General features: G+C 35.6%; 1 protein-coding gene across 2 annotated transcripts in view; it reads left to right on the plus strand.

The window, feature by feature from the left end:
* Window positions 1-24,039, plus strand: part of Mmrn1 (multimerin 1) — a 45,062-nt gene that overhangs the window by 10,921 nt on the left and 10,102 nt on the right. For both annotated transcript variants that reach the window (NM_027613.1, NM_001163507.1), the window contains exons 2-6: window positions 2,863-2,982; window positions 5,481-5,587; window positions 15,843-15,944; window positions 17,738-17,911; window positions 20,581-22,557. In NM_027613.1, the coding sequence (NP_081889.1) occupies window positions 2,863-2,982; window positions 5,481-5,587; window positions 15,843-15,944; window positions 17,738-17,911; window positions 20,581-22,557 (2,480 nt within the window). The remainder of the gene's footprint in view (window positions 1-2,862; window positions 2,983-5,480; window positions 5,588-15,842; window positions 15,945-17,737; window positions 17,912-20,580; window positions 22,558-24,039) is intronic.

Consider the following 24,039-nt stretch of genomic DNA (forward strand, 5'->3'; position numbering starts at 1 on the left):
TGTGGTTGAGACATGATTTCATCAATTAGTGGAAATTTTTCTAAAGTTAGTCTTTTTACTGCCTCCTTAAATGGCTGAGTTTTCTAAATGTAATGTAGAAAGCATAGTAGATTATTCTGGCTGTATTTTATTACACACAAAGTGGTTAGTTTTTTAGTTGAAATAGAATTCCTGCCTCACTCCATTTTCTTGGATTCAGCAAGCTAAAATTTTGCTCATGACCAGAAATGTCTGCTTTTCCTTGAGGAAATCTTTTACCTACTCACTTGTAAAGTATAAAGAATCAACACTAGCCTTTCTCAGTACCTGCTGCTGGCTAGCAGCAGAGTCAATGCACTTAGAGAGAAATCAAATGCTGTGCCAGCATGAAGGATTCTGGATAAAAACCTTAAAGCTAGCACTCTCCAGAACTGTAGTCAGTCATCAGTCAGGGAAGGTCCAAAAGGATTCTAGTTTGTCTAATGAACTCTTGGTCATCATTTAAACATACTTAATTTTATATTTTAAGCCTCTATTTTTGAATAATTTGGTTTGAAATTATATTTATACTCTTAATATGAAATAAAATTTAGTGAGTTTATTTCTACAGTAGCAAAAACCTGACTATAAGTCGGGTAAGGAGTACTTTTTCTGTGAAGCGCTCTGTATTTCCGTTGGATCGGACATGTCTCCTGCTAACTGGTTATTTCTCAGCCTTCACTGTTTTAGGCATGTGGCTGTCCCCCTGTTTAGAATTTTAAAAGCTCTACTTAAGTGATGCTTTGGTTTCATATCAAAGAGAAGGGATGTTACATTTTCAAACTCCCAAGCACATAGAAGTGGCACTGTTTTGATGGGATTGGTTTATCACTGTCATATAAACACTCACATGAAAATTGTATTGTTTTTCTTTCAAATTGGTCACTTAAGTTTTAGTATCATCATGGGATTTTCATAAGTATAGTTAATTCTTTTTAAAATTCCTTTTCGGTGTTCTTCTTAATTTTAACTAAATCCTTCTCACATTTTTTGTTGTTTGCTTTTCATGGTCCTTTTTAAAGTCTGTGTGTCATAAGGAACTTTACATGTAGCTTCTATATTTATATTTTTCTACTTTTTATGGGAGCTTTACATGAACAACTGCTGGAATGAAGAATAAATGAACTAGTGTTATTATTTTTCTTTCTAGACATTTATGTCTGGAATTTGATGAGATGTACTTAAGTCAGACTTGACGGTGGATTTACCCTCTAGGAATTCACTGAGCATTTGAGACATTCTTTGAAAAAAATTAAACTTCGAGACTACCTTTCTTTTCATTAAATGGTTATTGTACCCTCATCTTTCTCCCTCTCACCCTCTTCAAGAACTTGGGTTATGTAATCATTTAAAGTGTTCATATTTGCATTTATAGTCTTTAAGTCTGCTGCTCTGCGTCGGATGTTCTTAAGGGTCACGTAGTTCATTGGACTTACTTTGTTAGTGTCCAGAATGCTGGTACACATTCTTTTGGGGGTTGACTGCACAGGCTGCATTGCTTTTTAATTAACTATTTATCAATTTTATTTACTGCTTCTAATTCCATCCATGGTATCTCTGACTCATTTAACTTTTTCAGCTTCTTGGAGTTTTGCTGCATGTATTTTTTTAAGTGTTAATCTGGTTTTCCTCATTTGACTTTGTGTTCAACCCTCACTACTGTCATTCTTACATCCAGGCTCTGTTGTTGGACTCTGGAGAACCTTCTGTTGACTTTCATTTTGACATTTCTGCCATGTTCCTCATCATATGAATTGTCCACGTGTATCTAACTATTTCTTAACAAGAATCTGGTTTTTAATTCATTCCGAAGGTGTTTTCTCTTTGCAGACACACCTTCCTGAGCTGCAATTTGAAAACTTCTCCCAGCAAAATACGAGGCTATATATTAGTCTCATGTCACATGCAAAGAAGCACATGGCTGTATAGTCTACTACAATATCCAGAAACATGGTTTATATAGATACACACATACCATAAAATACATATTTTATAAATACATTATATCATCTGAGACTCTGCTGTGTCAGAGACAGAGCGATGCAGTTACCTTATAGAATAATCTGGCTTAATACTTCATAGAAAGCTTATGTTTTAGTTTTAAGTGTCTGTTCTTATGGAGAATTGTGACATGTTTGCATTGGGCTTTGACATGAGTTCGTATGACCAATTGATTTACCTTTGTATGGAATCTTAGACTGCTTCTGTTGTCTTATTTTGAAGAACAATTTTCTTATTGTTTGCTGATTCAAATAGGACCAATTTAAATTTGCTGATGGTACATAGAAGTGTGTTTTCTACTTAATGGATTATTAAATTATTTTGCCATATATTGTGAAAACATATGATGAACTTAATTATATTGCTTGATTCTTAGTTTTTTTATCTAGAATATTTCGTTTCTTATTTACAACCATATCATTGGAATATAATCTACTTTTATCTTCTTTGTTTATATTTCCATCATTTCTTTCTATACATGATTCAATTTGTTGGCTTATTATGTTATTACACATTACCCAAAGTAATTGACCTAGATCTGAGATTTGGTTCTTAGTATAAACACTTAAATTACATATAAGAGCAGTCTTGGATTTTTTTGTCTTAAAATATTAAAATACAGACTCTAATTTAGTTCTGATTATTTTCATCATGTATTTCTTAAAGTCTCTTTGGGTACAGCAATGAATATGTATTTTCTTTTCTGTGTGGATATCAAATATTGGTCAATAAACATTTTTCAAAGCATCTTACTGATCAAGGTAGTAAAAGTCTAAGAAAATGATTTTGACAAAAATAGTACCAGCAATGAGTTTTTTCTATCAATTATGATTGCTCCCTCAGGAATTGGTGTGCTCATGTTCATACCAAGTTATCCCCGACAGTGATACTGGACACTGGCTCTCATTTACCAAGTGGAAGAGGTTCTTGTGGCTGGTACAGCAGTGGACTCTGTTCCAGAAGGTATATATTATTTTCTAAAAATATCCACTATGCATGTAAACTGGAAATACATACAAAGAGTAATTCCAGACACTGCACAGATTAGATACATGACCTTTAGTAAATTAAGATGTATTTACTAATAATAATAATATTTATGTTGTATATATTTGCTTTTAGAATCATGTGAGTTAATGCATTCATATACTTAGCTTGAAGTCTAGTAGTCTCGTATTTAGGGCATGTTACCTTTCTGTTACTGAACCTTCCATTCCATAGTCCCTCTTAGAATATTTGTGTAACACAGACAACAACCCTGAGCTTAGATTCTCATGAAATATATAGGTAATTTAAAATATTTAGTAATAATTTTTGTTCAAGGTAATAAAAAGTCCATATAGGACTTGGCTTGTATTTAAAATATAGAAGGCCATACCTGTGATTGTGCATGAGAAAGCAGCCCTATCTTAGTGAGCATGTTGTTCATTACATATATAAATACACTATATATTATTTTATATATACATTATATATACATATACAATTTTCATAAAATGCAAGGCTGAGCTCTTAATAAATTCTCTGAATCCATATAGTGACTGTAGCCTGACTAAAGATGTTCATAAAGAGCCTGCAATAAAAAAAATAGCACTGCTACTCAAGCTCTGAGACTGATGATACACAAATTATCATACAAATAACTCAGGGAATGAGTCTGACGCATCAGCAATCTGGAACAATGCACAGTAAGGATACATAAAATCCAGGTGTTTCTGAGTCTCTGGAGGACTGGAATTCATGGTCCAAAGAACTGAGTGCATCTTAGGGATTAGTGAGAGCTAAACTATGCCTTTCAGTTGTTTTCCCTTTGTGACAATTTTCTTGCCAAGGAAGGCACAAAGAATATATTGTTAAACCTTTGGTAATGAAAATATTACCACAGTAACCCTTATAGTATTTTTCTTCTGGGTTCAAGGTAAGTTCCTCTCCTGTTCATTACTCATTTATAAGCCCAGCTACTTTATCCTTGTTCCTTTCTGGTCTTCTGTGTCCATCACAGTGGGTCTTTCCACTCATTCATGATTTCAGCATTTATATAATAGTTGTCTGGTTTTCCTTTGTTGTATCAACAGTACATGCAGCAGACATTCAGTTTGCTAGAGCAGGAGTACTGTCCCTCAAGCATGACTCAGCCAAGTTCTAAGTTCTAGAGTCAACCCCACAAACTGAATAAACTCTACCTTCCTTTCTTACTTCACTTTAGCAATTCAGCTAGAGATGATGTTTCCTCCAACAGAATTATTTATTGGGTATACCCAATAAATAATACACTTACTGAAGTGTATGTGAGTGAGTGACTTAGCATAGATTTAGGGCTGTAAAGAATCTTGAAACTTATTCTGCTATTGAGGAACAACCTCCAACATGCTGACATATCTGTCATGCTACAGCAGAAACTGAAAACTAAGCAAATGCAGTTCCTTCCCACACAACTCTTGAACAGGTCACAAGAGTTGACTGTGACAAATTTCAGGAGCATATCCCTCACACCTATAAACCAGCTTAAAAGTCTAGTTCCAGCAATTTTAGATATGGACATTTGAACAACTTATTTTATCTGTTATTTGTGTTCCTCAAAATAGACCACACTACTACTATTTTTATTATAGAAGTAATGTGGTGGTTAAGTTGGATCATGTCTACCTGTATCATACACCTATTTGGCAAATACCACCTGTAGAGTGGAGTATTGTGGTTAAGAATATGTTATACTTACATCTTAGATTCACATACATACAAAGCCTATAATTGAGTTTCATTCATGAATCACATCCATTGTTTTATTCAAGTGTTATAATTTATTCATTTTTATTCTGTGATCTCATTTGGTAAATAATATTTTCTCACATTCAAAGTGCCCCCCTCTCTCTCTTTCTTTTTCTCTCTCCCTCTCTTTCTCTCCCTCTCACCCTTTATCTCTCAAATGTTATATGAGACAAAAGGTAGATTAGTATAACTTTGAATCTTGGAAAACTAAAGAATAAGTTTGAAATATGAGCAGTTATTCTAATTTCAATTTACATGAATGTAACTTATTTTACAGTACTTGATTTATCTTCTGCAAATAAAGATCTCTCTAACTATAATCATTTTGGAAGTAATAGGAATGGAAATATATAAAAATATTCTAATAGTGTGCTTTAAAACTAGAATTAAAGTAAGTTCTAACCTTGATCTAGCTAGAAAACATTATTCATGAAAAAACTATCATATCTTTATAAATGTAATGACAGATCCTAATTTAAAATGCCAATAGTGAAACCACTCATGTTTCAATTGCATATTCAAAAAATCCTTTTAGCTATTTTGAATATAATAATGATGATAGATTTATGGTTTTATATTAGTACCAAGACTAAATGTTTACTGAATTTTAGGAATTATTCTAAGTACTTTATAAGTCCTAATTCTATTCAATATGAAGCAAATAATTTTGTATCAATTGCTTTCTTCTCTAGATCTCAGAAGACATCCAATGCTGTCTATAGAATGCAGCATAAGATTGTCACCTCATTAGAATGGAGATGCTGTCCTGGATACATAGGTCCAAACTGTCAGCTCAAAGGTACATGCCAATTATATCGTCATAATAACAGATTCTGAGAAATGAACTGTTTTGAACTGAGAAAATTAGTGAGCAGCCAGGCTTTAGGCCTATTGCTCTTTTAGAGCTTTCTGAGTATCAATCACCCACAGTCTCTAACCTGCCCCTTCTTTGTTCTTCATGTTAGTTTTAGGAAATGAGGAAGAAGCGTTCTCTATATTATTTATTCTTAACAAATACACACTTTCTAGAGATTATTGCAAATTCTAATTTTATATTTTAAATTAATATTACTAGAAGTAAGCCATATAAAATAATTACGCAAGCCTCTGATTTTATACTAGTTCAACTGCTTAATGTAATGTGGCTGTGAATGAAAGGAGCCATTTTTTTTTAAAGCTGAGTCTTTAAGAGTTTTCTGGTGTAAAGCTGATCAAACACACAGTAACCTGCTGTGACCTAACATCTCTGCAACTATTATTTTGCTTTGGCTTTAAACAGGTTTTCTTTGAAATATAAGATGTGGCATCTGCATTCATATTTTAAGTGAATGAATATTACAAGAAAGGGCATTAGCAGTGCTGGGGAATTCCATCAATAGTGTAGGAGGTAGTGATTAAAAATTAATGTAGCTGTGGAGAAACCATTATGAGTCACATTAAGAAACAGAAAATCATATAAGGGAGCTCTAAGAATCATGCAATTCAGTTATGGATATTATTCATGGCTGGCCAACCCGTGCAGCGAAGATCTATGGGCAAATCTGCCACACTACTGCTGTCTCTGGGTCTGGTTTAAATTTCACAGATAATGTATAATCCAACACATTTTCAGATGGTAGTGTGAGTGCTTTACCTTCTACAGAAAACATAACCCATACTAAAAAAAAATTAGAAATGAGGTGATATAAAATACTTGAAAGAGCTCCAAATATGGCATTGCTTTCAAAGAACTCATTTTCATGAAGTGTAAAAACATATTCAAGTGTTACAATGCATTTGTTCCTTACCCACTTTTTTATATTATTCAAAAATCCTGACAATAGTAGTAAGAATTATGTTTAAGGTCTTCTTTTTTCTTCTTACATAAAAGATACTTTGATCCAATTTATCCTATGATTATTTCTTAAAGATTAAAATATTGGTTTGCAAAGTGTCTTTTCAGAAATGTAGGCAGCTATTACACACACCATTGCACAGAATGGCTGACTGCAGGTGGCAGGGAGAAAAGCAATGTGTCAAAGCATGTAGCAGGCTCAACTGCTGAGAGCTGTGCATGCCCCACGTTCAGCCTCACGTACTTGCTAATCAATTGTTAATCATTATGGAAGACTTCATACATGTGGATGGAAAAGAAGCCACAGAATTCCAGGGTAGTAAATATTAAAAACAAAAACAGAAAAAAAAATAAACCCAAGAAATGAAACATAGTGATAATTTGAATATTTGCTGTGTACTGACATTCCCTTCTTATGGGGATAACCAAGTGTTTAAATGTAAATTATTTATATTCTCTAGTTAATCCTCCCTTAAACTCTTCCTAGAAGACCTATGGATGGCTTTAATATTAGATTTGCAATTTGCAATTCCAATACGTTTTAGAAAACAAAGTGTCAAAAGAGCTTCAATGATGACCTCCTGTTGTAGTCACCGAATTAAAGCTACACAGAAGGCAAGTGTCTGCTGATTATGCTGTTATGAGGAGGCACATTTTCTATAGAAATATGTGTGAAAATAAGGCCAGGATAGCAAGTTTGCCCAATTACTTCAAATTGTCATACAGCCAATTCTAATGTAGATTTGATTCTGAAACAATGTCATGTTGCTCAGACAAAACAATAGCCATTTGTCTCTTACTTTTATTGTAGTCCACCAAGAACCTGAATTTTTTTTTATCGGTGCAATCGATACTGGCAGCATCAAGAGGCACTGCCACATGCTGCCCCTGAACCATTGTTCACTAATTCCTTCCTGATTTATTTTTCCCTTCACACTTTCCCATTCTGATACCTACCTCATAACCCCTCAAGCTGTTTCCCTGCCCATTGCACTTAATGAATGTTCCACCAGCCTTTCATTCTTATACAGTGGATCAAGTTGTCCCATTAGTATAGAGTGTTTGACAGTGCTGCCTTTGATGTATCATGTGACAGGCTGCCTCAAACAGGACAAGAATGATCAATCTGACTGACTCATTCTTTAAACCTCTTCTAGGTCATCTACAGTTTGGTTACATAGACACCTGATTGTGTAGATAAACTAGCAATCATTTCAGAGCTTGTCCCTCAAAGTATCACAGCATCATTTGTTTATAGAACATTTGTAAAGCACCACACACACTTCATAAATCTCTGCTTCCCAAATTAGTTTTATCTCTAGAAACAAAATTAATCTCATAATATAAATATGATCATTTCATTGGAACGTGATTGCAGTAAAAAATGTTATGATAAAGAAAACATCTAATGAATATCAGCAGTCTATTGGCAGCTGGACTGTCCTCGTTATCCTTGCTCAAGAATATTGACCTCTTTCCAGCTCTTCCTCCTCTTCTTCCTCCTCTTCTTTCTAAAATCCATCCTCTGAGTGTTACCAAGAGACGCTGCTCATCAGTCTTCTGCGGTGTTTCTTTCTGACTCCTATTCTCATGTGCTCATCTGCCATGTGTGCCTCACTCAGCACAAATAATCAGAACACTCAGGTTCTAGCTGCAGCTTACCTACTAAATAGTATAATATCAAAATTCTTTGGTGGTGGTGGCAGTGGCGGTGCTGTTTTGGGGTTTGGGGTTTTTGTTTGTTGTTTGATTTGTTGTGGTGGTGGGTTTGTTTTTGTTTTGTTTGGTTTGGGTTTTATTTTGTTTTTGTTATGTGACTGGAAGTTTTGAAGGAAGAAAAAAAAGACAGAGAGAAAGAGAGATGGGGTGGGGGGGAGAAAGAATAGATCCAACATCAAAGCATTAATTTTCACTTGGGTATGGTTTCTGGTCATGGTCACAAATCTTTCTTTTCAGGAAGAATGTTTTATTTTGCATAAATCATATTAGAGACAATTTTTTAAATGTCTGTAGTTACATATTGCCTAAGCCTATGGGATAAAATTTGCAATTACATACTTCTCCAGTAGATGTCTCTAAAATATTCTGACTTGTGAGAAGGAAATTAGGATTTGCTATTTTATAACAAAAGAAAGTAATTTATGTTCAGTTGGTGTTGGATTAGAGAGGGTCCTTTTGCAAGTCTGTTAAATTTAAGAGCCTTCACAGGGTTTTCTGGAAACGGAAAAAAACTTCTATGAAGTTACCTTTAAAAATATCTATCTCAGATATTATGAATACTGAAAAGGTATGTGCAGATATGGAATCAGCTAGCCTCTTATTGTACATTATAAATATATAACAAGTATTTTATTTTTCAAATGTGAGAATATTTAACCAGTTATAAAACAACTACTTAAACTTATATTTTAAATACATAGTTTCTGTAGTGAAATTATTTTTAAATGAATTCTAAATTCATCATGCTGAAATTTATCCTCTATAAAAGAGGAAAATTTTGTGTTTCCTATATTTTCACAAAACTGGTTCTTTTCAGTATTGCCCAATGAGCATCTTGCTCCATAACATTGTGTAGCTTTTGGCTATAGGGCATGTACTCTCAGAGTCTTTCAATGCCACACTGCCTAATTTAGCTTCCCTAGTACATCTTCATGAGCACACTGAGCAAACATCCTGCTTTTTTATCTGATGCTACACAGTCAGCTAGAAGTCTGTCTTGTCAAGGAATAAGCAGTAAAGAGGGAGCATCCTTATTATGAGTTACCACTAATGACTTCCTCCATATGGCTCAAAGGACATAAGAAAAAAGATCTTTAAAATGCAAATAAATCCTGTTTAATTAAAGAGGAAAAATACCTAATAAGAAAGCTGTTGCTCTGGACACCTGCTGACCTTGCCTTTGAGTTCTTGACCACTAATGTCAAGTTTGCATCGCAGGGAGAAATGTAAGACCAAAGGAGCACAATTCAAGTCCTAGGTTGCCTTTTCAACATAAGTACATACTGTTTTTACAGTTTATTGGCTTAAGTTGATCCTTCTTGTACCTGTGTCTGTTATGTAAAAAGGACAAGGGGAATATATCTAGACATCTACACTCCATGAAACTAAGCAGTCTGTGTTTATGTGAAATGTAAGACAGATTACAGGGAAACCCTCAGCAGTCTTTGTGAAAGAGAATACATATGCAGAGACAGAACAATTCCTAAGTGAAAGAAGAAGAAGAAGAAGAAGAAGAAGAAGAAGAAGAAGAAGAAGAAGAAGAAGAAGAAGAAGAAGAAGAAGAAGAAGAAGATCGATCAACCTGACTCCTCATCACAGGAGACTAACAGACTGTCTGTCAGAGATGCTATCAGCTCTCTGCAGCTGCTGGCCAAAATCTTAGACTATAAATTGATATGAATGGAAGCATTGAACTTGAGTTGACAAACACAGCCAGAAAAAGATAACATAAACTCTTGAATTTGTAAAACAGACACTTCAAGTTTTTAACAACCTTGGCAGGGAACAAATTCCAGAGCAGAGAGATTCATGCAACAACCAGATCCTAAGGATCTTCGTGTGGTGTTCAGTTTGGAGTATTATTTTCTTACCTAGTTCATATGGGTGCATACATGCATAAGAACATTTGAAATGTATCACTCTATCACAGTTTTTGTTCAGATCAGTCTTTTTAAAACTTCACCAAAATGTGAAAAAAAAAAAAAAGGTTCAACAATTCTCTACCATAGAGGAATTATTCATCAAAGTGTAGAATGTGTTAAGAAACTAAGGGATTTTGCTTGATATTTCTGAGCATTTTTCCTTGTTCTAGGGTGCCTTGTAGTCAGGCTTGGGGCAAGTCCCTGTAGGCAGAGTCATCTCACTCACCCTGATAAATTTCTTTCCTCTTCCACTTGTCATTAGCTCAAAAGTGATTGTCCTCATGCTTCTCAGGTCCTGTTCTAAGATTTCTGAGTTCTCTGACCGATCATGGTCTATTTCTCTGTTTATAACACAAAACTCTTCATCCCAGGATTCATGAATGATACTTTATGGCTGTGTTTGCTCTAAGGTCAATAGAAAATTAGACTTTGGAGTTAAGTGTTATTATCCATTCTGTTTAAACTAGATAGTACAGGAAAAACTATGATGGTATTGTGAATCCTTCTACTCATCTCAAACAGCCTCCCTCCATCCATAGAGAGCACAAATAGCTGTTTGAATAATAATGCCCCTGATAGGCTTGTATATTTGTATGTTTAGTCACTAGGGAATGGAATTGTTTGAAAGACTTAGAAGATTGGGGGGGGGGGGGCAAGGGATTTTTGGATGGAGTCCGCATCATTGAGACAACAAGCCCAGTCTTTGCTTTCTTCTCTCTCTCTCTCTCTCTCTCTCTCTCTCTCTCTCTCTCTCTCTCTCTCTCTCTCTCTCTGCCTGAGGATCAGAATATAAAGCTCTCAGCTACTTTTCCAGCAACATACATACCTGCTTCCCCTCAGGTTGATTATAGATTAACCTCTGAAACTATAAGCAAGCCCTCAATTAAAGAGTTGCCTTGGTGTGGTGTTTCTTCACAGCAATAGAACAATAACTATGGCAGCATGCATGTATCACTTATGTGTGTCTGTATCAGAGATAAAATTCCCAGCTTTCTAGTCCTAGCAAGATGCTAAGTACAATGCAATGTTATGACCTCTGTATTAAAGTATATGGCATGCCATGCTTTATAAGGAATAAATTAAGCAGTTTTGATTTTGTTATCATGAAGTAATAAGTATTTGAAACACAGCTTAACTGTCTAAACAAAAGCTTAGGAAAAGTATCTTTGAGACTATGAGCATAAGAGCCATGGGGAGGGACAATTGTAGTATGCAACCATTTCCCCACTATTCTAGTAATATTAATATATAAACTATAGTAAGAATGAATTACTTATTTTCTAAAATTAGAACATATATTAGCCACAATAAGTATAGAACCACATGTCAAGTCACAGATTCATAAACATAAGCCAATCACACACTAATAATCCCTAATGACTTTTGGATGCCTCCTGGTTACTGTATGCTTTTTCCTTAGCCATGGATGGCACGAGGAAAATGTCCCGTTCAAAGAAATGATTAAACATAAGAAACTGCTATGACTTTCTCTGAAGAGACCCCAGTCAGATCCAGAGCCTTTTGGTGACACAAGGTCTGTGTACATTTGTAATGTCTGTTAATAGCAATGTTCTCAATGTCCTGCTCTGCTGGGCTATACTGAAAGAAATGTGTTAACATCCGTGTTTTGCAATCTATAAAAGCTGTGTGTTTTTAAGTGTTGCCCCACTTCCTTGACAGCTAAATCATGGAAATTCCTAGAGCAAGTGCAAATGTAATTACTTCTTAGAGTTGTGTAAGCACCATTTGGCTTGAGTTGGGGCAACATCAACGGAGAAACATTGTTAATTTTATAGTTTCATCACATGCATTTAATTTATGACAAAAGATCTACTTATTTTCTCAACAAACTGGTCACAATATATTTTGTCTCAAACAATATATGTGTAAACATTTCAAAAGTGTTTCAAATAGCATCTGTTTCAAATATAGATGTTTTCATTTTGCACATATGTGAAATGATTTACGTGAAAATCATTTTTAAAATGCCCCCTTAAACTTAGTTCCAATGGTTACTACTGAAGCCCACTCTAGCAGTGTTTCATGTTTGAATCTATAGCATGAGCTCTCTTTGCTTTTCTGCCCCTCTTCTGTACTTAGACTGTCATGTATTTGCTACAGAATAGGAGATATGATGTTCCTATTTGAAGCCCGGCACAACCATGCTCAGCTGCTTGCTGACACGGTATTCATTCTGTCTCGATCTGATATGTCTGAATATGGTGGCTGATGGCAGCAGGATTGTATCTGAAGCTGTGTCTGGGTTTCTACACTAATTTTCTTACTCTTGCTCTGTCGCTCTATTTGTCTGGAAAATGCAGTTTATTATTTTTTATTTGTTTTCCCAACACTGGTGGGTTTTTTTCTTTTTTTTTTTTCTTTTTTTTTTTTCTTCTTTGGTTGGTTGGTCGGTTTCTGTTTGCTTTTTGCTAGTGACATAGTTTCTCTTTAGCCCAGACAGGCATGTAACTCTAAGCAATCTTCCCAGCTCATCCTCTCAAGCATTGAAACTATAGCTCTACACTACCTGATTTGGCAGATTTTTCACAAGCGTTATTCATAGAAAATATTTTTCTTGATTGCTCATATACATGACTATATTGTTAATAATATAAAAGATGGTTTCCTTCCTGTTTCCTGAGATAAAACTATTAAATTCAGTCAAATGAATGCCTTACATTTTAGTTAACATCCAAAAAGTGATGTATAAAATATTTATTTCAGAAATAATATTTAAACATTTTTATTTAATTGACCTTTAGTTTCCTAAACATTGGTTTTTTTTCCCATTTCATTGCATATTTATTCCACAAAGAGTAGTTGTATCATGGAATTGATTTGTCATGATATTCCTATTTTAGATTTTTTTTTATTTCATGTGACATAGAAAATAATTTTCAGGTTGTCCAGAAACAGGGATTTTATTCATCATATATGCTGAATAATATATCCTTTATCCTTTATCACATATAAACAATTAACTTGAAATAGTATCACAGTCTTAAGATGAAGTCTTCCTTACTGTTCAGTATTACTATATACGTGTTGAAAGATGTGGTTCTTATTTCAATATTAGACAATTGATTTATTCTGACTAGAACCTGGAGTGTGGAGCACCAGTACAGCTAGGCAGGCATAAAGCTTGGCAGCCTGGCTTTATAGTGGAAGAGAGCTTCCACTGAGGAATGACGAGCTATCCGTAGCTCAGAGTCACACTAGGTATGACTGACGGGACGACCACAAAAGCATCTTTCATGTTCTGCAACCCATTTGCTCAGCCCTACGGTCTGAACCTCAGAAAGAATGATAATGTGTGTTCATGAAGGAGGGGTCATGAGCAGTTCCTGCCGATGCCACTTTCTATAATGACCCACATCTTGATGGAATGATGGACACATGATTTTCACTCCTTAGACTTAAATCATACCTTTAAGTCATACCTTTAAAACATGTTCTGGTCATAAATGGAATCGTATTTAAAAATTTGTAATGACTGACTTTTGTATTTCAGCTTTACTGTGAGAATATAATTTTTTCTGCCTTTTATTAATAAATTTTATTTGATTTAGAAATTTTTTCAATTTGTTTCAAATTAGTGTATCATAACCAGAACCATGAATCAAAATCACCTAAACACTTAACATTTTTAAAAGGCACATGAGCCCAGTTGCCCAACTGTCTAACGAACCAGCGTCCCTGGGGGAGTAGAAAAGCCGAAATATTTTAGTGTTTCCAAATCAGTAGGGAATTCTGGTTTCTATCTATAATCCAATTAAAGAAACAAACAGACAGTAAGTACTCTTGCCGAAAGGATGCATGGTATGTATAAAACGCTGAGAATGAGAGACTTATCATGGCAATTACCCTTTGTTACACTGGCGCTGGCACAGCCCTGAACACTTTGGCCATGCTTTGGCTCTGAATACACTGCCTCACTCCCTTTTAAATGCCCTATCGCTTTTTCTTGCTATGGTCTAGCTGCAGAAAGTAAGCGGTAAGGAAATGGAAAGGCCATGGTTACCCCATTAGTTAATCCTGCTATCAGTATTTACAGTTCATGGCCTGCATTCTCATTGCTCAGAGAAACGGGGGGCATGATAAGGTGTGCTAGCAGAGAATGTAGCTCCTCCAGTGGTTCGCAAGCTTTAGCCTGCATTAGAATCATGTGACCAGTTCAGTCAAAGAGAGATTGGTGTCCCATCACAGAGTTCTTTAAATCGGGATGGGGTTCTGAAACTGCAGGCTGAAAATTTCCCAGGGAATGTTTTCATGGTTACTGCAGACTTAAAATTTGTGAACGATTATTTTACTCACTCACTTGAGTGGACAGAGATGGACATGGTAAGAAGCATGCTTTATTGTCTCATACACAGAGGAGCCAGGGCAGGAGAGTTATGCAGTTATTTCTTTTGCATAAACCAATTTGAATTTAGACCATATGAACCCCTTATTGCTGGGGTGTAAGATTAATCTTTTCCCTCCTTACTCTCATTCCCAAACGCTGTATTTCTCTCTAAGCTCTACATCACTTTTTTTCTGCTAAATAATCCATCAGTTATGGTGGGAGGATGCATCAAAACAAACTGTACAAAGCAGAAATTCATTTATTTAGCCCAAGCCCTTGAAGAATAGCACTGCAGAATTCAATGTAACAATGGAGACAATGCCAAATTAATGACCAACCGAGGACATGTTTTAAGGCATAGGTAAACTTAAGGATTGTCAGTGTAGCCACATGGGCATCTGGAGGGGGGTCATTAGCATGCACCACAAGTACAGTTTCATTGTCACAGAATTTCATAGAGAAAGGAATCCAGCTAGACAGCAAATGGATATTTGCACATGCCTGAGTACAGGCATCATTGAATAAATGTGTCCATTCAAAGCCTATAAATTAAAGATGTATTATTTCAGACGCTCAGTATTTTAAGTGAGTCCCTCAAAAATTGTTTTTTCAGAGAAATATTATATAAACATTTACAATATTTGATTTGTAAAAAGGGGGCCTCTTAAATATAGAGATAAGAATTTCTGTTTTTATGGAATGTCGCTGTCTTTACGGGTTGATTGCCTTGGAGATATACCTGTAATTGTTTAATTTGACCATTAGTTTATCAGAAACCATGTATTATTTTTAAATCTGGGGACAACTCATTTAAACAATGCTGTTAATTAGTTCCCTGCTTAGGGATTAGGAAGGCATATTCAGCTTTCCCTCCTCCTGTCAGTCAGCAGTTAGGATATACATTATTGAAAAATCAGTCCACTTATGAGGCTGCTGTCACTTTTACCATAATGGATAGTAAAGTCCACTCAGAATCACAGGCAGTATCTGCAAAGGCTTCCACCCATTTTTGATCCACATGAATTTTGAATATTTTCTTTCTAAGGACTGAATGAGAGCTTTAACTTCTGAGTGCATGTGGCATTACCCTGTCCTACAGATGGGGCAGAGCAGTCTGCTCTTCATCACGCCTCAGTACACAGAAAAATGAGTGTCAGCCCCATTATCACTTGGGACTGGAAAAGAGGAGGCCCTTCCAATGCTAACACTTGATACTCTCTCTGCTTCTGTCTAGTGGAAGAACAGCAGCAGCTGGCACACAGTAACCAGGCTGAAAGTCACACCGCTGTTGACCAAGGAAGAGCTCAGCAGCAGAAGCAAGACTGTGGTGACCCAGGTTGTAGACTGTAATTACTATCACCTTCAACCCTGTGATTGTCAACACCATTTCAGTGGTGGTGGATTAACATGCTTCTCAGTTCTGTTCTGTTTGCTAATTGTTTGGAGAAACTGCTTTGGGTTTCATGTTCCAGGTAGAAAAACTTCAATCATACAACCAGAGGAACACAACAGTGTTCTGAAAACAAACTCAGCTTTTGTTTTCCAAACAGTGAGACCATTGAAGTGTTTTGATACCAAAGGAACAACTTGACTGCATTAAAGGAGCTGGGAAGGCTGTTTGAGCTAATAGGATAATAACTAACTTGTGGAAAGAGTTATTTATAGCCAAGATCTTGTATTGATCAAAAGTCAGACTGAGACTTTTTGTTCTGTCCAAATACAATACTTCACCATCCTCGGCTTAACTTTAACTCCAAAGCAAGGTTGGATATTGCCAATAGCACCTCTTCAAGAATATGTTTGCATAGATTTCGGTGAACACAGCAAGACCTTCAGTTGAGAAATGGGATTTAAAGTGATCTTTTTTAAAAATATGCAATAGGTCATCATGTTAAAAGCAAAAAGCCAGGCTCAGAATAATAAAGATCATGTTTTCTATCATGTGGGAAATCTAGATTTGCATATACTTACATATAGGAGATATATAGATAGATAGATATGTATATGTATATATGATAGAAAGAATTATATATATATGTATATATGAAACAGAACAGTTTTCCTATTATCATGCCTTCTGATATTTACATGTACATATATATATGTGTGTGTGTGTGTGTGTGTGTGTGTGTGTGTGTGTGTATATATATATATATATATGTATATATATATATATATATATCAGAAGGGTGTGATGGATGATGGTAGGGGAGCTCCTTTGGAAGGAGCAAGGGAAAACCTCAAGAAGGATTCTGGTGACAAAGAGGAGGGTAATAAGGAGGGTAATAAAACTTAAATATGAATGAAGTATGATGATAAATGTGCAGGAGATGACATAATGAAATCCGTTGTTTTAGATGATAACTCGAAGAATCAATCTTAAAAAGTGAATTTGGGTAATGTACCTAGAAAGTATTCTTTAATTTATATTGTGACTTCCTATGTTTAAAATGCTGCCAAGCCTCTGAATCAGTACAATGCAGGTGTAAAGGACCAGTGAATATCGTTGCTATATGGAGTGATTCGCTCTAAATTGAGATCTGCCTCTCATCGAGGATTATGTAAAATGACACATATTTAGTGCTGGGACATAGTTTAAAAGTAGCAATGAACCATTAGCTGGATGATAGCAAGCTCATTACTTTGGCTTTCCAACCCTCAATACTTTTATTTATTCTGAATGTGTTAACAGGTCTAAGATTTTTTTTTGAAAGTCAAATTACACAAATTAAAGACATTATAATGGGGCTGGAGAGATGGCTCAGCAGTTAAGAGCACTGACTGCTCTTTGAGAGGTCCTAAGTTCAATTCCAAGCAACCACATGGTGACTCAAAACCATCTATAATGGTATCCAATGTCCTCTTCTGATGTGTCTGACAACTACAGTCATATAAATAAAATAAATACATCTTTTTAAAAAAAAAAAAGAAAAGACATTATAATATTTTTGTAAAGGTTTTCCCTGAAGTTGCTTCATCGTTCATGTTGCCACTCACCTGTAACTTGTATTTTTAAATCTTTAAGCACATGTATAGTCTACTTTTATGGTTTCCTTTCTATAACATAATTTTTGATAGGTTTTAAGTCTACATGTTGAATGGTCCCAACTCTCTCTCTTCTACATGCAGCCATGATTCAAAAACTGGCAGAGCAGCTGAGCCAACAGGAGAGGAAGCTGTCGCTTCTGCAGAAGAAGGTTGACAATGCTTCTCTGGTGGCAGATGACATGAGGAATGCATACCTCTCACTAGAAGGGAAAGTTGGAGAGGACAACAGCAGGCAATTTCAATCTTTTCTAAAAGGTAAAAGTAAACAAGATTTAAAAATGCATTCACTTAAAACACAAAACAAATTCCTCAGTGACATTGTCTCCTGTCATTTGAGATCTTTGCTCTCGATGAGATAGTAAAGAAACAGGTATTTTTAATCAGGAAATTGAAAAACATGTAACTTCAAAATAATTGGAAATTGTGCACTGAAATATATTTTTTAATACTTACTTGTTGGGTATTTCGTACCTAGTTGCTGCATAACTTATATTTTGCCATAGTTAGGATGAGCCCACTGGTCTATCAGGGTTGTTAGAAAGGGTGAGCCTGGTGTTGCACAGGAACACACAAAAGGAGAATGCAACAATTATAATTTAAAGCCTTTAAAGGACTAAGTATGAATAACAACAACAAATGGAATAATATTTAACTTACATAAAACAAAGTCACATGGAATTTAGAGAGCCGCCCTACAGAGGGATTAATATGAAGCATGGGGACATGATTTTGGAAATCCAGAAACACCTAAATGTTTATTTAATAATGAGTTGTAGAAATGCAAATGGAAAAAAATGTTATCAGGAAACACATTTTTAAGTTGATGATCTGCTTGGTGTCTTTTCAAACACTGCTGTGATATTAATATTTCCTCTGTAATTTTCCCAGACATCCTAAAAAATGGTAGCTGAAGAGACAAATATATTTTCATCTTGTCCTCATCACCTTCAGCAAGATCCATGGTGATATTATTTATGCATGGTGTTCTTAGGCTGTCAATCATACTTTGACCTCCAGATCATGTCATTTTTTTTGATAGTTGAAATTAAACATCTATCAGCAATTTTTCCACCCACCTAATTCAATGAGGCTTACAATTTGTTTTTTCTTATCAATCTTGAAAGCACTGTGGGTGTCTAATGTGAAATTACAAATTCAAAAAACTAACCCTCACTAGTATATACATTTTATTATACATTATCAAGTTTTGGATGCTATGAGAGTTGAAAATAATTTCAACTGACAAGAAATGACTAAATTATTCTGAGAATGTTGGAGACATATTTGTACTATAAAGTAATACCTTACAACTGCCTTACAACTTAAGCTGTCATTTTTCTATCTACATGGTATATAGAAATATATTCACAAATACTTGTTAAATAAACACGTAGCTGGCAAAATGCTAGCCAATACTTCTGCCTTGTTAACAGATAAAAAGAAAGAACTGGGGTTTTTTTCTGTATAATTTCTCTTATTGTTGCTATTCAAAATTTTCTAATTTAGCTTTTGTTCCTGGTTTGCTGCCATGGATTAGTGAATGATATTTCATGGTTTTTATATTCTTATTCTTTTGTGCTTTTTTATACTTAGCAACAATAATCTTTTAAATACATTTCCAGGAATATGGTTTACAAGATTTTTTGTACCAGAATAATTAATATCAAGACATTCAAGAGAGAAATTTTGTTCTTGTAAAATTTCTCTTTTACAATACTTTATATGTGAGTCTTCATGCTTGCTACATACTTTCTAAGATATGAGACCATGGAACCCATTCACCCACTTTGTGAACTGGCTGCCTGATAGCTATAACTTTTTTGGTGATAGCCTACTGAGTAGATGTTTCTTTTAAAAATACTTTGTTGCCCAAAACCCATACATGATCATTGTACATTTTTTGGTAAATTTTAATGAATAATTCTTCTATTTATAATTCTTTGTAGCTAGACTTTATATTTTTACTTTTCTGTTGTTTCTGTGTGAGATAGGTTTTTTTGTTTGTTTGGTTGGTTGGTTTGGTTTGGTTTATTTTAAACTTTTCAAATATTCTTTCTATTTATATCATTTGGAATAATTCAGGCCATTTTCCTTGATATCCATCTTCTTTCTTCTCTCAATCCCTTTTCTTTCTTCTTTCCTTCCTTCCTTTCTTTCTCTCTCTCTCTCTCTCTCTCTCTCTCTCTCTCTCTCTCTCTCTCTTTCTTTCTTTCTTTTTCACACAATCTCAATGTGTGATCAGATATATTTCCAGGTGTTGGAAATACTATCATGTGTTAATTACTGGCATTTTTTCCTTTCTTTTTATGCTAAAAGTTAATGTCATGTTATAAGCATATCTTAAATTCCTCTTGTAATATGAGTGTCACTCATTTTGTAAAAACAACTAATTTCACCACATGTTACTCTAAGCCATTTTGAAATTGTATGGATATCTATATTTCCCTCTACTTTTTAAAGTTTTTCTCTGTGAGTTATGAACACTGTGATTCCACAATATAAGCCTTGCACCTAATTACTAGACACTTGACAATACAGCCATACAATGACACCAGGTATTCACTCAGACAGAAAGCCCAGCCCCTCCTATTTTCATCACAACTAGACCCAGGATTGCTATAGAGCAGCCTTTGTCACTGCAGTGAAAAGCATTTACCTTTTGCCTTTTACCTTTAGAATCATTGTTGTATACTGTTAATGTGTTCTACATGGTAATTGACCTTTTATGTTCAGATTTCTGTCAAGAATGTAATTATCTCTTACTAATTCTATTTTTTTCAAATGTCATAAATGTACATGGGGAGAAATTATTTCCATTAATACCTGTAGTTAGTGTTTGACTTTAAAACTTTAATCTCTCTACAGATGCATCTTTCTGATTAAAATGTGTATATATTTACTATTTATTATCTTATTCTCTGTAGCTCTAAAATCAAAGAGTATTGAGGATCTGCTAAAGAACATCGTAAAAGAACAATTTAAAGTCTTCCAAGATGATATGCAGGAGACGACTGCCCAGATCTTCAAGACTGTGTCAAGTCTATCAGAGGACTTGGAAAGTACCAGGCAGGCAGTTCTACAAGTGAACCAGTCCTTTGTTTCATCAACAGCCCAGAAAGACTTTGCTTTCATGCAAGAAAATCAGCCCACGTGGAAGGACATCACAGATCTAAAGAACAGCATCATGAACATCAGGCAGGAAATGGCCTTGACCTGTGAGAAGCCTGTCAAGGAACTGGAAGCAAAACAAGCTCATTTGGAAGGAGCACTAAGACAGGAGCACTCACAGATTGTTCTGTACCACCAATCCCTCAATGAAACTCTCTCTAAAATGCAGGAAGCACACACACAGCTGTTATCAGTTCTACAAGTATCAGGAACAGAGAATGTCGCCACTGAGGAATCCCTCAACAGTAATGTCACTAAGTATATATCTGTACTACAGGAGACAGCAAGCAAGCAAGGTCTGATGCTGCTGCAGATGCTCAGTGATTTGCATGTCCAAGAGAGCAAGATCAGCAACCTTACCATCCTTTTGGAGATGGAGAAAGAATCAGCCAGGGGAGAATGTGAGGAAATGCTATCTAAATGCAGGCATGACTTTAAATTTCAACTCAAGGACACAGAGGAAAATCTGCATGTGTTAAATCAAACACTGTCTGAGGTTATCTTTCCCATGGACATCAAGGTGGATAAAATGAGTGAGCAGCTGAATGATTTGACATATGACATGGAGATCCTTCAGCCTTTGCTGGAGCAGAGGTCGTCGCTTCAACACCAGGTTATACACAAGCCAAAGGAAGCCACAGTTACTCGCAGAGAGCTACAAAACCTGATCGGTGCCATCAACCAACTGAACGTTCTTACCAAAGAACTTACAAAAAGACACAACTTACTGAGAAATGAAGTGCAGAGCCGTGGTGAAGCCTTTGAGAGACGCATCAGTGAGCATGCCTTAGAAACAGAAGATGGCCTAAATAAGACAATGACTGTTATAAACAATGCCATCGATTTTGTTCAAGATAACTATGTGTTAAAGGAGACTTTAAGTGCTATGACATATAATCCCAAGGTTTGTGAGTGTAACCAAAATATGGACAATATTTTAACATTTGTTTCTGAATTCCAGCATTTGAATGATTCTATTCAGACTTTGGTCAATAACAAAGAGAAGTATAATTTTATTTTGCAAATTGCTAAAGCCCTTACAGCGATTCCTAAAGATGAGAAACTAAACCAGTTAAACTTTCAAAATATTTATCAACTATTCAATGAAACCACTTCCCAGGTGAACAAATGTCAGCAAAACATGAGTCATTTAGAAGAAAATATGCTTTCAGTAACAAAGACTGCCAAAGAGTTTGAAACTCGTTTGCAAGGCATTGAATCTAAAGTGACCAAGACACTCATACCTTACTATATTTCATTTAAAAAAGGTGGCATCCTATCAAATGAGAGAGATGTTGATCTTCAGCTGAAGGTACTAAATACCAGATTTAAGGCACTGGAAGCAAAGTCCATCCATCTTTCCGTGAGTTTCTCTTTGCTTAATAAAACTGTCCGTGAGCTTTCAATGGCATGCCGTAATGCTTCTACAGGTACCTGTGGACAGAATGCACTCATACCCAGGTGGACCAAAGGCTCACTGCCAGGCAGTCAGAGTTCTCAGAAAAGTCTGACAGAACTTGTGGAATCAATAGTTGAAATTAAAACTCAAGCCGCCCTATCTAATTTAACTTGGAATGTTGACCGATTGTTATCTGACACTCTGGCAAATATTGTCAAGCCTCAAAAGCAGATAAAATTGCAGAAGAAACCCAACACACTTAAGAAAACGGTGAACATGACCACCATTCTGATAGGCCGAACACAAAGGAACACAGACACCATTATACATCCTGGTAAGTTGGAATTGAAAAGCAACTTTGAACCTCTTTCATGCTATAGGTTGCATGCCATGGAGCAGTTCCTAAAGTATAGCCAGGCTGAGGCATGGGAGGCGCTTTCTCATACTTGAGCAGAGTAGGGTACAAGGTGACTGATATGCTCTATTGCATCTGATTGAATGTACGTTAGATGTCAATCGATGCACAGCTGAACTCTAATAGATGTCCTATCTACATGTTTCAACTCTTTCTTCCCAGAACACTAGAAAATAAACTTGCTCTTTGAAAAGGCATCTCTCTCTATAGCTAGCTAAAGATATTTATTATACGATTAGTTTCTTAAATAAGGCCATAAATTAATTTAGGCTTTAGTGGATACAATTTGAAATATGTTCTCAATAAATATCTCAAAAAGTGACTGCTTGCCTTAAGGGGCTACTTAGAAATTGAATTTAAGTAGACTCCAGAAAGCAATGAATGTAAAAAACAAGCAAAAAACAAAACAAAACAAAACAAAAACTACATGTACATACAATTTTATAAGGAGTGAGTTACCTTTCAAGTTCAGAGCAATGGTTTAGGTGCAGTGACAAGACTCGGAAGCATGGTGCTGCTGTAGTGCCAAGCATTGCCTCACAGACCAAAGCTAGAACACAAGTTAGGACTGTTCTAATTAAATGTGGGCCAACACAGCGAGGGTAAGAAGCGGTAGTTGCAAGGGGACTTGAAAACTGCTGTGACGGTGAAATCAATGGAACAAAGGATTCAGTGGAAAGAGTAGGGACCTAAGAGTCAGGTCTTGATTCTGTTCCTCACTGTAACACTAAGTTTCTACTTTATTTAGTAGCCTTAGAACAAAACACAAGAAACAAGCAAAACAAAAACCATTCTCCTTTTGCATCTATTTCTTCTGCTGAAATGAAGGGATTGCAGTCAGTAATCTACTGTGGTCACTGGGAGACATGTACTGTAGATTGTCACTGGTGAGAACAACCACTGTTCACAGCCTGGATGCAAGGCCTTTGCAGAGGAGAAAAACGCATCCTGAAGTTCAGAAACTGTGAAGTGAGAGGATGGCAGTTCCATCAACAGAGGTTGCTGACTTCTCTCACTTGAATGATTGACTTGATACTTGAATTTAGCCACTGATAGGAAATAATGCAGTTCTGATTTTTATTTTACTGACTGAGGCCTTGATAAAACTCCTTGCTATTTAGTTACTTATTTTTCAGTCAAATTTTTTAGTCCTATTTATTGAGGTTAATAATTAAAATTTCTTTATTGCATCTCAATTAAAACACCAATAATGCTGCCAAGACAATAACGAAGCCTTGGCCCAGTTCCAAGTATGCTGTGGCAATAACTTTCAGTGAACTCACTTTCTTAGGAATCCTTTCAAGTAGATGTGCATTTGCTCACATATTAACCTGGCCCTACTGCTGTGAACTATAAACTGGCGGAACCAACAAGGACTAGATAAGGTGATAAAACCAGGGA

This window comes from Mus musculus, chromosome 6 (assembly GCF_000001635.26).
Source record: "Mus musculus strain C57BL/6J chromosome 6, GRCm38.p6 C57BL/6J".
In the NCBI taxonomy this organism is placed as follows: Eukaryota; Metazoa; Chordata; class Mammalia; order Rodentia; family Muridae; genus Mus; species Mus musculus.